This window comes from Camponotus floridanus, unplaced genomic scaffold, assembly GCF_003227725.1.
Source record: "Camponotus floridanus strain SB8 unplaced genomic scaffold, Cflo_v7.5 scaffold14, whole genome shotgun sequence".
In the NCBI taxonomy this organism is placed as follows: domain Eukaryota; kingdom Metazoa; phylum Arthropoda; class Insecta; order Hymenoptera; family Formicidae; genus Camponotus; species Camponotus floridanus.
The window spans coordinates 2,497,246-2,513,590 of NW_020229259.1; the positions used below are offsets into that span (position 1 = coordinate 2,497,246).

A 16,345-nucleotide genomic window follows, 5' to 3' on the forward strand; every position below is an offset into this window, starting at 1 on the left:
GCAAATCTACTAGAGCAATTTTTATATAAGCAACGGTTGGTAAAAATTAAGAAAATGTATAATACACTAGATTCAATGAAAAAGGTATATTTTACATTTATATAAATTTTATATTTATATATAAGTAATCGTAACAAAGATAAATAAATAATCGTAAATAAATTGTCTTAATATATACTTAAAGATATATATATATATATATATATATATATATATATATATATATATATATATATACACATACACAACCCACACATACATACATATGCACATGAATCATCTCCTTATTTTGTTTATTCAATAAATACACGTTCATCTAATCTTTTGAGATTATTATTGTTAATTTTATGTCTTATATTATTACTACTAAACAATATAATACATTGTTATTAAGAAACATTTCCATTCTCCTTTTAGTTATACAAAGGAACCGACATTATTTTAAGTTTAATAATATATACTTGGTGACATTTCTAACTTAATGTTCTAGTAAAATTAATATTATTTTAGATATACGTTTAATAAATGGAAATTTACCTCTGATTGTAAAAATGCTTTGGTAATCTACATAATCGTCTATATATATGTATATATATATATATATATATATATATATATATATATATATATATATACACACACATATGCACAAAACAATTTATGTTCAAGGCACACATAGTCACTTCTGAATTGATATTACACGTCACATACAGAAATAATTCTTAAATTAATGTCTTATTAAATTAGTGTTTATCAAATAATCAAAACAGAACCAAAAATATTATCATATTCAATGTTTGAAAATAATTTATGTAGTCATACAGTTGCAAACTCTGCCTGTCGTTGTGAAGGATTATGGTATAAGCCAGCCATTGCTTCCTGCAATGCTCGTAGACATGCAACATGTGCCTTAAACCCTCCTGCTCTGTCTCGATCGCATTCATTACGTACGTGTGAAACATATCCACGAGCTTGAATTTCTCGCCAACCAGGTGGTGATGGACCTTCTATTTGTTGTCGAATGGGTGTATAAGAATAGAGAGGACCCTCTTCTATCTTTGGCACTGATAAATAGCTTTGATTTCCTTGATTACCAAATTTAATTCCTGTACTAAATTGAGTAGCTTTAACGGGAACTTTTGCCTCTTTCTTTTGTATCACCGAAGTGAAAGACTCAATGATACTTGTAGCATTTGAATCAGAGAACGATAGTTCATCTATCAGAGCTGCTTTGTCACGAATCTTTCTCTTCTTTGCTTCTATCTCTTCTTTCACAAGTTCTTTCCTCTTTTCTTCTTCCTTTTGCTTTTCTAATTCTATCATCTCGTCTAATTCATACTCGCTTCTGGCAATTTTAGACTTACTCTTTGCTATTTGTTCCTTGTTATCCTTTTTATACAGCTCTATCTTTTTATTTGTTTCGGCTACATCAATATTATTTGCCAAATTGTATATTATAGTTTCAATTTCCTCTAAGTAATCATTATATTCCCTCAATGAAGAAAAGTCTTCTTCTCTTTTGTTAAAATCTCGCAGAATACGTTTCCTTATATTCACCTCCTTTTCAACCATTGAATCTTCAAACATTTGAACTCGGAAGTTTGTTCTTCTCAATGGAATTTTACATTCTGGACAAGCTCCGGAACCTAAATAATATAATTATAAATATTATTGAAAAAAATGTGCAATATTTTTTTGTATTACATTGGGAATAATAAAAGTAGTAAATCAGAACCTTTTAAAAAGAGTAGATCCACACAACTCTCACATAATGTATGACCACAAACATTCACCATCATTTTTAATGATGGATTTCGATATTTGGTGGTTTTGCATCGTGGACACGCTTGATCATCCATCTTCGAAAAACACAAAAGCTAATATAATTTAGCAAAGTATTTTTTTTCCAATTTTTCTGATTCAAAATAGATCTTAACTTACATTGTTATGATTGATGTTATCTCCTGTTCCCAAGTAATTCTTCTATAAGTAACTAATTGATATGTTTAACTGTTATTCACAAACGACTTGATATTCTGTTCCAATATAATTAGATATCCATTATAATTAGATTCCATTATAATTAGAACAAACTTTACAGAAAGAGAGAGAGAGAATTTTAGTTACACCTAACCTCTATGAGCTCCAAACTGTTATTGCCTTCAGTGAATAATCGATCTCGAATACTATTAAACCGCCTATCGATAATGTATCGATGATATGTTCGAGTGGCGTGCTTCAGTTTAAACGAACGAATCAGTGCATGGAGATCCATTTTCATTCTTATTGAAGAATTCTATTTTCCTCTATATGTTTGTTTGTGTTGCTTGTTCAAGCATTCCTTACTCTTCAAACATTTATGGCAGGTAAAATATTGATAATGACTAAATGTGTGAATTTAATGAACAATGTATATATAATTATTTGTCACGAAAAAAAATATACATTATTGATTGTTCTCAGTCAAACTCGTATAACAAACGTTACAAGACATTTAAAGTTGTGTTAAAGAAAAATTTGACGCTAATATATTTTAAATGTTAGATTAGTATAATCCCAATTTTCTATATATTATTTAGAAATACGTAATATGTATAATTTTCAGTTTATCATTAACTGATGAAATTTCAATAATATAATTAATTAGTTATACTCTATTTATTATGCTCATTCTATAAATATCCAATCTTTTATATACAATCAATTGGAAAAATTATGTCAAAGATTGATTTGTAACAAATTTTTTTAACTCATGGATTCGATTATAGTAATATATTAATGTGTTACCGATAAACAAAAAAAAGTTAAAAAAGTATACATTTTCAAATAGTCATATAAATTCACCGCGTTTCACGTTTTTTAATTAAAAAAAAATGTGTACGTTTATTTTAGAACAAAAGTTTCAGAACTATAACTAATCTATTCCTTTGTTCTTCGTTTTACATTCACGTTTGTTTTAGAACAAAAATTGTAAAACTATAATCTATTCCTTTGTTCTCTACTTTAAATTCATTGTACATTCTGCACTCCAATTCTTAAACATCGTTGCTTTATATCTGTTATAAAAAAATGCATAATGGCGAAAAAAGCAGTAAATGCATTATTAGTCAATCAATCACAGTTTCTCTGACGCGAAAAAAATTCTTACGCTTCTTCTTTTCTTACAATTTCACATAAACTTCTAGTGCAATTAAATTTATTAACTTTTCACGATTTATTAACTTTTTCATTAAACTTGTATGTGTTAAAAGTAACTGTGACAAATTTTTTAAATTTATTAGTTTAATATTATTAATTATAAATTATTATAAATTATTAATTAATATTAATTATTTGTTATTTATTATCGTGCAATAATTATTTATTATTGTTTATTTTCAAATTTTACAACAATACAAAAGCAGCGAAAATCATAAATATAATATAAATGTAATCAATTGTCAGCGAGAAAAGAATTAAACAGATATTTACATATTAATTACATATTGATCAGGATGGAATATTATTATATGATGATTGAAGTAAAAGAAATGCGTCGTAAACAATATGAGAAATTTGAATGAGCAAAAATATAAGCCATTTGACAAAAATGAAAGTAAAACGAACGTATGGCCAAGTAGTGCATCGAATTTTTTTTGTCGTCACGAAAGTAGTAAAGTCAGTCAGTCATTCGTTTTTTTATTCATGTATGATTTAAGGAAAATATAACAAATATAAATACCTCTTTGTTTTAATTCATATGTTCTTACATCTATATGATAGCAAATTATTGACATATTGTTAACATTTCATATAGAATAGGGAAAATACGAATATCGTATATCAAGTATACGATATACGACGTATGTGAAATTATTATTATCTCTTTAAAGTCGAAGAAATATTTGTACATTTTCTATAAATTGCAACAATGGATATTTATTTTGGTTATTTATTACAAAGCCAAAAATGACAAGTTATCAGTTAACAAAATAAATTTAAGATTAATTGACACAATGAATATACCCAAAGAAAAAGAGAAAAAAGCGCGCGTATATAGAGCTTCAAAATACGATAAAAATTTTTCAACACTATGCGTTCTAGAAATATAAAAACACCACTGTGCCGATCAATATAAAAAGCTACAAAAAATTTTATCGTGTAACACATAATATTTATATTGTTCAAGCTTGCACCTATTCAGTCGCTTCTTCGCTATTTAAAAAATAAAATACATTTTCGACGACAAATCAACGAAATGCATGCAAATACATGCGACTTTCATAACTGTTAAGAAATTTTAATTTGGCGGAAAAACAACATCTTAAATCCGACAAGAAGCAGCGGGTACATGGGCGGGAAAAAAACAGAGATGAATCTTATATAGAATCCACTGCCAAGTTTAATCGACGCCGTGGTATCTCGGGACGGTATTCGATTCCCGGATTCTCGGCTAGGGATGCTGTACGCGGGGGAGGAGAGCGAGAGAGAGAGAGAGAGAGAGAGAGAGAGAGAGAGAGGGAGGGAGAGGGAGAGGCAGCGTGCGCAACGACGACGGTAAAACGGAGAGGAGTACACGCTTGCGCCAGGCATATCACCCTCATCTCCTCGCACGTTGCACCCTCGCGAGGGGACGAGAGAGCGGGGCGTATGCGAGAATAGATGGCAGGGCGTCTCTCCCGGGCAGCGCAGGGCCGCGCAAAAGCCGCGTTGCACGCACTGTCAGTTCTCTTCAGTTTCGCTCGGATATCCGTGCAACGAGTGACCTTCGTGCTGATCCGACGTCGGAGCGTCTGCCGATAATCGTCCGAGATCGTTCCCTTATCGAGGGGATCGGCCGCGTGTCGAGACCGGCCGGAGACACGCCTGTCGTCCCGATGGGAAAAAAGGATGCGTGCTTCTTTTACGATACGTTCGTTTTTCCTCGGGATTGATTTCTGTCTCCCTAATGTCGATTTTCGCATCGAGAATAAAATTGCAGCAGAATTAAATAGAGCGTGTAAGAGACAGTGAATTTTGAGATTCGAGTCTTGTATTTATATCGCGAGAGAGAGGGAGAGAAATCCGAAGATATGATTTCGTATTTCGAATGACACGATGAGCGCGACGATCAAACGGGCGATTTCATCGGGGATTCGATAAGATGAGGGCCGCAAAGGGATGAGGGAGAGACAAAGATCCGGAAGGATGCACGTATATCACGCCCCGCCGGTGCTTTTCAATTACGCGAATCTAGATCGCGAGGCTGTTAGCAAATTAAGCGGGCTCGAGAACGGACTATGCGGGCTGAACGCGATGTAGAAAGAGGGAAATAACGACCGGCACGGCCGTCGCGATGAGCAATCGTCTTGCTATAAATTCGCAATTACAAAATAGGGACGTAACGATGCCATGGAGCGTAGAGGCAAGAAAAACCGGGAATCGTCGATTTATCCGATAAACTCGTCTTGATTTCGTTTTCCGGCAATTCCCGTGTGCAAAGTACGCGAAATTCGCGCGGGCGATTTTTTTCTACGACCTGCAGAAGACGTTCTTCAGGATCGAGATCGGACACAACGGCACACACGAGGAAGAAATCGACCAGCATCCCGAAACGACTATGAGAGATAAAAAATGAGGTGCCTAATCTTAACCCTCGGTCTGCTGGTTTCGGGTAAGTCAAATAAATCGCACTTGACACCAACAACACGCCAAATCTCTCCCTAACGTACAATTGCAGCGAAAGAAATAGAGTTAGAAAAATATCCAGATCGTAAATATCCAGCTGATCTCTAAACTATACGTAGAATGAACTAATAAATGTTGGGTGACTCAATTTTATTGGTAAATGAAAATTTTTCATTCGATAGTTATCTCTCGAGTATCAATCAAATATATTGATACAATATTTACATATCTCTTTTAGTTCGAAATATTCTTTCGAGATTTTTCTCTCTTTTATGTAGAGTGGTTTTAGATTTTTTTTACGTAAAAAATCAAAAAGCTGAAAAGTAATATCAAAAAATTTTTAAAACCTTAAATATTATTAATTTTATTTCAAAAATGTGCTGCTAAAAATCAGAGAAAAAATATCAAACTTGATAAAGTTAAGTTTGATAAGTTAAATAAGTTTGCAAACAATTTATTTAAAAAATTATTTCAATTTACGTAATAAAAAATTTATAATAATCAGATAAATGTAATCGTATAAATATCTACTTTCAAAAAATATATTATTTTGTACAATCGCAAAAATGAATATTGATAATCATTCAATCTAATAAATGGTAAGTAATTCTTGATAATCATTCAATCTAATAAATGGTAAGTAATTCTTGATTGTTTGTAATTGTTTCGAGAGAAGTTTCTAGCTCGATTAAAACACGAAATATCAACGGTAAAATTAGTTTTACGATTCCAACAAACGAACGTACAACGTAAACGTGCTTTTCTTTTCAAAACAGGTTAATGACTTTACGCGAAGCACGTACAGATCGAGCGGCGCGTAAACTACTTTTTTATTTCGCGATACGCATTGAATGTTTGCCCTTTTCGCGAGAAATCACGCGACATAATATTCTATATCCGGCAAAATAGAGAATACTGACAGTATATTATAATGGATTTAGTTAGCTTCCAAACTTAGTCTTAACTTTGTAATAACTTAGTCTTAACATTAGCTCTGTCCAAAATATAGAGTTTATACAGCAATTAACCCGAAACTCCCACATGTAGCTATGACGTAAAGAGACAAGATCTAATATTGTGCATGATATTAGTACAAAGTACAAAAATACAATTCAAAATGCAAGTAAAATTTTAGCTTTTTTTATACAACATATCGTGTAAAGAATATATAATGCATGTGCATTTTTACATATAATAAATAATTATACATAAAATAATATGATTACATGTAATTAATATTTATATTTTCCTGTTTTCCTCTTTGATTTTATTTTCAATATTAACCGCTTTTATTTTCAATATTACAACTCTTTCGCAAAATATTGTTCTGTATCATTTCATATGCATACGCGTACTACATATTTAAAAACTAATTATATACTAATTAAAAACCTTGTTACTTTTATTAACTTGTTTTCTGAATATTCTTATCTAATCTATACTTTTTACACAGAAAGATTATATGTATGTTTAAAACATTGTATAATTTTAATTATTTTTAGTTCAAACTTTAATAATTTTTGCTCTTAACTTACAATTAGTTTGACCTTACTGTTCATTCGACAATAAAATGCTATAAAGCTCTAGATTGAATTTTTGTACTTTGCCTAGAAATTTCTTTGACCTGTAAACGTTAATTTGACGAGCATCTTCAAAAATATAATACTTTCTGATATTGTGATCAATATTGTAAAAAAATGAATTGTAGTTTTAAAAATGAGAATTTACATGAAAATTCTGTTATCAAATAGAATTACTCTGTCTGTTAACAAATAGATCAATGTTTATTGCATTTATTAACAAGTTTGATGAAGGGACCATTTAGAGGACCAAAAGAGATAAAATTTATAGAAAGAAGAATTATAGAATAAAAATATATATAAAAAAATATATATAAAAAAGTTATCAAATAAATAAAACTTTTGAGATAATGTAAGATTTTTTCATGTGAAAAAATACGGAATTTTTAGAATATAATTGTAAATTGATATTTTTCATACATCATTATTTCAAAAAGCAAAGGTAAAATTGAAAGATAGGATATTTTTTTCAAAGTTTTTGAGGTACAGAATCATGAAATTTTGAATTATTTCGAGAATATTTCTTGAGATGATATAAACGAGCGTACTCTTACGACATGTTTAATAAGGGCTTTAGTCTTGGCACAAAATTAAATTAAGATCAAGCTTAAGACTGCAAAGCTGACTGCATTCATAGTTAGTTGCAAAATGAATCAAATTTAATACATAAGAAGCACGCGAAGAAAATTCATTGTACACTGCTGTAAGAGTAACTGTAAAACACGAAGAAAATACAGTCGGCAGGATGGAAATCCTGATATGTATTTTAACGTGGGTTATGCGGGACAGCGCAAATCCCACGGAAGCGCGGTGAGGTAAATATTTACTCGCAAAACTACCTGCATCCCTTTAAGGTTACCCTTTTGGAGCTACATTTATTTTTAACGCACGGCTCTCTGACGACGGTTTTATCGGATTCGAAAACTGTGTGACCGATATCGGGAACGGAATTTTTCTTTCGGAAAAAAGCATATATTCTACATCCCATGCATCTCATTTGTTGTATATAAGAAGCTCTTTCACGTTGTTACACATTTTCGCTTTAATGTTACAAAGAGTATATTCAACGTCAAGTTGCCGCTTATATAGAAATGTCTATATATATAATATACGAAGTATGTACGTTCAACTAAAGTTACAAACTTCCCTGTAAACGATGGACAATTCACAATATTAGAGAACTTGATAAACGAATAATGGAGGGTTCACATTGTCAATTTATGATTTTGCTATTTCACGGCTATTTATGGTTACAAGCATGTTATGCTACTTGGTATATTGAATCAGAATATACAATCGTGTTTACAGTCAAATGTTAAACATTCGATGTTCCGTGCAAAGCACAAGAGTACTTTCAAAAGCAAAGAGACACAAATATGCATTTATTAATATTCAAGATATACATGAGTTGCTTTTATGAACTTTTTTAAACTTTCTAAAATTGTAGAAGAGAGAAATTTAAGAAGGAAACTTTTAAGGGAGAAAGGTAAAAGAAACTTTGAAATATAAAACATGTGGTAGAGAAAACATTTTGTTTGATAAAAAGCTACTGGAACTTCAAATCCGAAATAAATCAAGGAAAAAAAATGAATGAAAAACAAATGATTATAAAATATTACAAAAAGAATCATAAAGAAATAAAGACTTCTTGAGACGTAATAAAAGAAATTTTACACGAATTAAGCTTTAGCCAGATAAATGAAACATTAACCGTTCAATTTAAAGTAAACTTTAATCTAAAGAGAATTATAATTTTTTGATATTTTTTAATGAAAAATACTAAATATTAATGTTTTAAAAAATGTAACAGAGAAATCTAATAATTTGGCTTGACATTTAAAAAAGAGATTGTAAATTTCACAAGAAATATAATTCTGTGTATATCCATTTCTTTTTTTCTAATTAATTAGGGAAGATACTGTAAAATTAAAAAAATAAAAATAATAGCTGTATGATTCTATTGTATCATTTTCCAATAATATTGGTTCTGAGAAGTAGATATTTTAGGTATTCTCTATCTCTGATATTATTCTTTTTTTAGCAAGCAAGATGTTTCCTTTTTAAGCAAGGTGTCTTCATTTTTTAATTGCCATCGTCTTGCAGATTCTAATAGCTTTTCTTTGGTTGTAAGAGGTGTTTTTACAAAGAGTTATACTCTGATAATAATGCTAAAAAATTGCAGAAGAGATACTCGATAAAACATGTTCCATCTTATTTTATGGTTTTGTCTTATCTTAAAACACTTTCTAAGTAACTGAGAGATCTTAAAGGTTAATTACATTCTGCGGCGATTTAGATTCGTCTGTAACTACTAAAATATTTATGAAAAATTATTCAATTATGCGAAACCTGCGTTGCATAAAATATACGAATAATTTGTTTATATATGGGTACAAAACACGTTTAATTTTATGTTATCATGCAACAGGGAGCGAGCAATAAGAATTAAAGGACACGTCGTTAACCCGAGAATAATACGGCTTTTTATGACGTAAACTACTGCATGAAATATACTATATACCGCATTAATAAATCGCTTTTGCTTATCACACAATACATATGAAGCAGCACAACGGTTAGAAAATGTTTAAAAAATATGAAGAACGTTTAAAAATTGGAATTTCCTTTAAGCATTTATTTAGATAATTACTTTCCTTTTTGATCGTATTAAGAAGAAATTCAATACTTCGATTTAAAAGTAATTCGTTTAATTGACTGGAAAGCGACTTTCAATGCATTCGAGAAAGAACGGAATGATGATAATATATTTCTTTGAACGGTGTAAATTACGTTTCGTCCTATATTAAAAGACACAGTTAGCCTCGCTAAGATATAGTACTGTGTTTGCTTAAAGTGCAAGGACCTACCCGTTGCACCGCCGATCGCAGGATACACGAGGATCGCGCATCAGAGCCGCTCGATCGAGGACCGTATTTTGATGTCTCTGTCTCTCGCAACGTGACAGCCCTCGTCGGCCAGACGGCAATGCTAAAGTGTCGAGTACGAAATCTAGGCGATCGAACGGTATGTAAGATATTCTCTTTTTATTTCATAAAAAGTAATTTATATTTCTGTAAAGAAAGAGAGATAGAGAGCATGTATATGTACGTATGTATGTATGTAACTCGTGTTTTCTCTTGATATAAGGTACGCGTGTGTTCTGTATCACTGCGATAATTGAGAGGAAATTTATTTAAATTTGAATACAGCTCATTTATCTCTCAATATTAATATTATCCTTTTCAGGATAAAATCGGTAAAAAAATTAAGCGATGAGAGCAGTAACATGTAACAGTACTCGCTAATATCGTAATAACGATTCATTCATACCGTTTCGTATATTCAGTGTAGTTTTATAACCTAATAATATTATTTTCGCACGCATTATATTACGCGTTATATTAAAACTAATAAAGTTTTATAATACGATTTTAGTAATATTATAAGTTTGGCGCACAGAACATATAGATAAGTATCGATAAAGAGAGCTCTCTCTCCGTTTCCTAAAGTTTACTTTAACTTCTTTAAGAATTTGCGAGAGAGAGAGAGAGTGATGAAGTTTAAACGAGATATTTCTTTAGCACACTCAAATCCTTGTAATATCAGAGAAATGTTCAATTTTAGTCCCATAATATGCATTGCGGTTTGTGAGTACCATTTTCATCTCCGATATATCGAAATTGACTGTCAGTACTAAAATATTTCTCAGCAATAATATTTTTGAAATAAGCTAAGAACTTGTGCCAAAAATAAATTCAAAGCATAGGTAGTTCAATTTTAGTTATTAAAAATCTATTTAAAGTGAAAATGTTGTTCATTAAATATTTGTAACTTTTTTCTTACGTACACGTTTTATACTATATTTATACTTTTGGAATAAATAAAACAAATAACAATATCAATGTTATATGTGATAAATAGGAGGATAAATATGAAGAGATAAATATGAGAATGAACATGAAAGATAAATATGAAAATACATTATTTACATCATAATATCGTTATTTATAGAAGTTTATGAATAGATTATAATAGAAAGAGAACGAAGAAAGTGTGACTATCAATGTCGTAAAACTTGTAGCTATAAAACTCGATTAGTTTTAAAGTCGACACGCAGTTTTATATCTTTGTCATATACGGTGTTTATTTTTGTGCGTGTGTGTGTGTGTGTGTGTGTGTATGTGTGTGTGTTGTGTCACCACATGTATAATAAAGTTAACTCATCATGAGACACTTATATGAAGAAGTGGAACATCGCAGACGAGGATAGTCAAGAGAGTTGTATAAAAGAGCGTTGTATATCTCTTTTTTTCATTTTTTTTTACATCCAGCATGCGCCAGTACGCTTGAGAGAAATTTTAGTAAAAAAGCACACTCTTTCGCATCTTTCGCGTCTGAGTTTTTGCTCGCGCTGCTCGTCCCTATTTCGTTAGCACCGTTTTTTATATTTCACCGGCACAATCTGTCTCTTTGCTGCGTCCATGCGTAGGTAGTTGAATTACGTTTTCACAGAGCAATGTAAATTTTGCACGTCCCAACCTTATGTACACCGGCGTTAATTTTTAGGGAAAACTTATTATCTTGAATGACGAATTAATACGAAAATCATAACTAAAATTCTGGTATAAAATTATTTATGAGAAAAGAAAATGCATATTTAATTCCAACGGTATAATCTGCAGTAATACGTAGATAATTAAAATGTCCTTTTATAAAATGATTTTCCACAGTTTCCATGTTTTATTATACATATATAAAATTGCATTAATTTTGAAATTTATTACATCGAGTTAATATATATGATGTAAAAGTTTTTATATTTAAAATGATTTGGAAATTATTAGAAATAAAAAAATATATTTTATTATTCTCACTGGATTACAATATTCAATACAACATTTGATTATTATTCATTGAAATGCAATCGTATATAATTTTATTAATAATGAATATCACGCAATATTAGCTTTTATACATGTGATTAATACGCGTGATTCTTATTATTATTATACATCATACATTGATCAGAAAAGTACATCGCTTTCAAGGAATTGTACACTTACAGACACTGTCATATTTGAATGAATGTACATATTGACATTTTCAAAATGGATTTTTGAAAGCTTAAGATTATTTGCTTGTGTGACGTTTTCACGGATGGTAGTATGCCATAATCACGAAAAGAAAAAGAAAAGAAAAAGCTGGAAAAGAGTACTGATGTTATGATGGCTAGCAAAAGTATTCGAAAATGTAGAAATTTGACGTAAGTTGATAAATCGATCTTTTCACTTTAGTATATCCCGCTTGGGAATCACATATATATACAAATATTCTTTCGTGCTTCATATTGAAAGTGCATTTGTAGAATATATGGGGAATATAGGTCGATACCCACGCAAGCAAATCTTCATGAATACTGAAATGAAATGAACAAAGAGCGCTAAATTACATATTTTAATCGCAATCTCAATATAAATTGATGATTTTATTCTATAGCTATATTTAAAAGTGTAAATTTATTTTGAACTCTTTTTTCTTTTTTCGTTTTTAATATATATATTTTTTATAAAATATTTTAAATACTATCTTTCTTAACTTAAAAAAAATACTTTAAAAAACTATTTACTTTAAAAAACTAAACTACAAATTATTTCATAAATTAAATCTAATATTACTGTATTTAATTTTGATAAATTTTGCAACAACTTTTCTAGCTAATTATATTTCTTAATTAAAAGCTGTTAATTGGTTCGTTTAATAACGTTTAATAATATATTTTTTAAATCGTATTACTTTTTAATAAGCATCGAAACAAAATTATTAAATCTTGAAAATTATTTTAACGATTAACTTTGTCGGCGCGGAAGTCTTTTGCGAGTCAAAAGCAAAGTTACAATCGTACAGCTGTTATTTTTTTTTTAATTTAAAATCGAATATACGCTTTTCATTAGTTGGATCGAACGTAACTACACGTCATATGAACAAAAGCCGCGTCGCGGTTCTTGTGCCTGCACCTTTGCCCCTTTTCATCTCAACTTCAGTACGCCAGACACGCGTGCAAAACTCAATGAAGCCGTTTTTATGGGGGAATACGCATTTTCATTCTACGTGTTCAGTATTTCAATATCGACCGCGTTCTCGCTAATATAATACGCTCGAACGCACGCTGCGTTTATGTAAATCAATCACGTGTATCTTTCTCTCTATGCGGTGACGAATACGATCCGTCGAACGCCATCGACAAAATATGAAATATACGAAATCAGAGACATTGTAGTTGGTGTAAATTTTTTTGGCGAATTTGATTCTTTATGCGCTTCATGCGAGGATAAATAGATCTTTCGCTTGTTTCATTGTCAGAAGATTATTCTTATCCGTCCGTATTGAAATTCGAATCCATTTACACCGATCGCAATCCCTTAATCGACTGATTTGTGGATATTTGTGGATTTCATCCTGGGAGCTCAGCTGTGCGAATTACAGACGAGCAAGACACGAAAGGATCTGATGAAAAGGATGCGCGGCTATTCTTTTTCCAGGTGTCATGGGTGAGACACAGGGATATCCATCTTCTCACCGTGGGCGTCGAGACATATACATCGGACCAGAGATTCGTCGCGTTACATTTTCCGCACACGGAGGACTGGGCGCTACAAGTAAAATACCCTCAACGACGAGATTCTGGCACATACGAGTGTCAAGTATCCACAACGCCGCCCATAGGTCATTCCATGCTCCTTTCTGTCGTCGGTGAGTTGTACCTCTCTCTTGTCTCTCTCTTTTCATCTTGTTTTTCACCGCGCGAGACCGTCAGTGTCGTGCTGATTTCACCGCAACGCGGAAATTCACACTATATCTGTTTGTTTGTTGGTAGCTTAATGTGCACCGTACGTGCATCGCGATACTCACGGAATTTGCTGTACCGCAGGGGTTGATTCATTGTATGACTTAATCATTTGCGGAAAGTGTTTCTCAATGGGACATGCGACTCCTAGATATTTTACTATTACCTTGTCTTTACAATCTTATCTTTCATATCGCATCGATGAATTCAATTGGAAGAATTAAATTATCACGAAGAGATACGGTTTATGAAATGGACTTCTTCCTTTCCCCAAGATTTTTATGAAGCTCGTTGAAGTTTGTACGAAGCTCGTCAGACAGATTGCACAGTTTCCGGGAACTTCGCGAATTATAAATTTCTATCATTATGCATGCTCGCTCGTTCTGCGGATAGTAACTTTAATCAGCTTCTATAATTTTGAACTTAGTATTAACTTGATATATTAACCATTTAATATCAATCTGCTAAAATACAGATTTATAATAGAAATTAATCCAATATTCAATATCATATAAAAATTGATTATCAAAAATGTTTTGCGATAAATTTCTTTTTAACATTTTGACATAACAGCAATTATTATATGTATATAAAAAGATAGATAGATAAATAGATAGATAGATAGATAGATAGATAGATAGATAGATAGATAGATAGATAGATAGATAGATAGATAGATAGATAGAAATAGAGAGAGAGTGAGAGAGAGAGAGAGAGATAAAGTATCATTTTTTACATCATAGTGATATATTAATATCAATATCCATGTGTATTATTAAAAATGTCTGATATTATATGTCGTTTATATGTATCGTTAATGTTTTTAATTATAAATAACGACGAGCATAAGCAAACCAGTAACGAATAATTTAACACGATTATGATTTATCCATTAATGATGACTTACTAATTTGTCTTAATATTTATAAATTTATATTTGTTAAAATAATATTTCTTTCACTAAATTGAGTATTTTTTAAACGAAATAATATAAAATTGTAAAATATTGTACACAAGAAAAGGAGTAAAATCTTAATTAAAAAGAGGAAAATTAATTAATGCGCGGAGGTATGTACAATTTTATTATGTTTTTCATATACTATTTAATTTTTATTTGTTTTTTTATTATTATGCCAATGGAGTTTAATTTTATATTTGAGTGAATTACAAAGAAAACAATAACTTGCATAAAATAATAAATGTAATTGGAAAATATAAATTCTTTATGAGTCTAGGATATTCGCTTCATTTTTTCCTGGCTTGCATTAAACTTGTATTTTCATCAGAAATAAATTATAACGTCCACTAATATAGTAAAATTTTAAAATTTAAAGTTTAAAATGTTCATTAAAATTTGTAAACAAAATTGGCAGATAGGGTTTCTTTTACAAACAATATTAAAATCGAAAAAAGAGCATTAAATTAATACCTCTTACCACTATATGAATATTTTGATAGTATGTTTTAAATACGATATTCCTTAATTCTATGGTAATTAAAATTAAGAGAGAAAAGTTCAAATGAAACTAAGTTTGAGAAGCTGATAAAATTTCCGCCGCATTTCAAGAATTTAAAAGGAAAAATTTCCATTTATCGGTATAATATGATACTCTGTGAATTAATACAATTCTTACGTGAGATATCGATCGAATTATTTCTTCTTACAAATGATTATGCAACAATACTTATTTGCTTTAATGTATATTTTTATCTTTATTCGCAGAGCCTGTGACGATAATTATCGGGGAACCAGAAATGTATATAGACAAGGATAGCACTATGAATTTGACCTGCATTGTACGACATAGTCCTGAACCACCATTTACCATTAAATGGACTCACAATAATGAGGTATGTTGCCATTAAGTGTAATTTTGTTTGACTAAATTGAGAGTGATTTTAAGAAGAGAAAGAAACGCTGACATTTTCAATCATTATCTCTAAGATGTCATATAAAAGACTAACTTTTAAATCCGCATCTTTCCACTTTGCCGTAATTTCTTATTCGATGTCTTATTCGAATTGCACTCTATCCGTTCGGTGTGTGACGCGTTTTAAACAAGTTTTTAAGTTTTTAAGATTCCGAGTTTGCAGGAGAGAAAACTTTTAATTTTAATATTACCTGTCTAGAGAGCGTTTCTTCTTGTTCAATTTTTAAATGTACGAACATCGCGGTAACTCCATCTCATTTCTCAACTTCAAAATCTATCTTTTATCCTTCTCTTTCTCTTTCTCTTTCTCTTTACCGCGTAAAGTTTCTCCAGTGTGTGCTTTA

At 30.7% G+C, this 16,345-nt stretch overlaps 2 protein-coding genes across 3 annotated transcripts in view; one reads left to right on the forward strand and one right to left on the reverse strand.

Moving 5' to 3' along the window:
* The window catches only part of LOC105259397 (neurotrimin), a 46,179-nt gene that overhangs the window by 25,128 nt on the left and 4,706 nt on the right, over window positions 1-16,345 (forward strand). Inside the window, exons 1-4 of one of the 2 annotated variants that reach the window (XM_011271297.3) lie at window positions 4,647-5,632; window positions 10,081-10,250; window positions 13,766-13,976; window positions 15,794-15,921. In XM_011271297.3, coding sequence (XP_011269599.1) covers window positions 5,593-5,632; window positions 10,081-10,250; window positions 13,766-13,976; window positions 15,794-15,921 — 549 coding nt within the window. In that variant the 5' untranslated portion in view covers window positions 4,647-5,592. Of the gene's footprint in view, window positions 1-4,646; window positions 5,633-10,080; window positions 10,251-13,765; window positions 13,977-15,793; window positions 15,922-16,345 lie in introns of those variants that run through there. The other variant, XM_011271298.2, reaches the window with a different exon arrangement.
* LOC105259398 (CDK-activating kinase assembly factor MAT1) lies at window positions 639-2,188 on the reverse strand. The gene is made up of 3 exons (XM_011271300.3): window positions 1,942-2,188; window positions 1,736-1,859; window positions 639-1,646 (listed from the first exon to the last, which is right to left on the reverse strand). The coding sequence occupies exons 2-3, from the start codon at window positions 1,857-1,859 to the stop codon at window positions 817-819; spliced, it is 954 nt and encodes a 317-aa protein (XP_011269602.1). The 5' UTR covers window positions 1,942-2,188; the 3' UTR covers window positions 639-816.

Excerpts from the sequence above, each read along its gene's own strand:
- LOC105259398 (XM_011271300.3), bottom strand. The coding sequence starts at position 1,859 with ATGGATGATCAAGCGTGTCCACGATGCAAAACCACCAAATATCGAAAT. Across the intron at positions 1,647-1,735 it reads GGATCTACTCTTTTTAAAAG|GTTCCGGAGCTTGTCCAGAA; the intron begins GTTCTGATTTAC and ends TATATTATTTAG.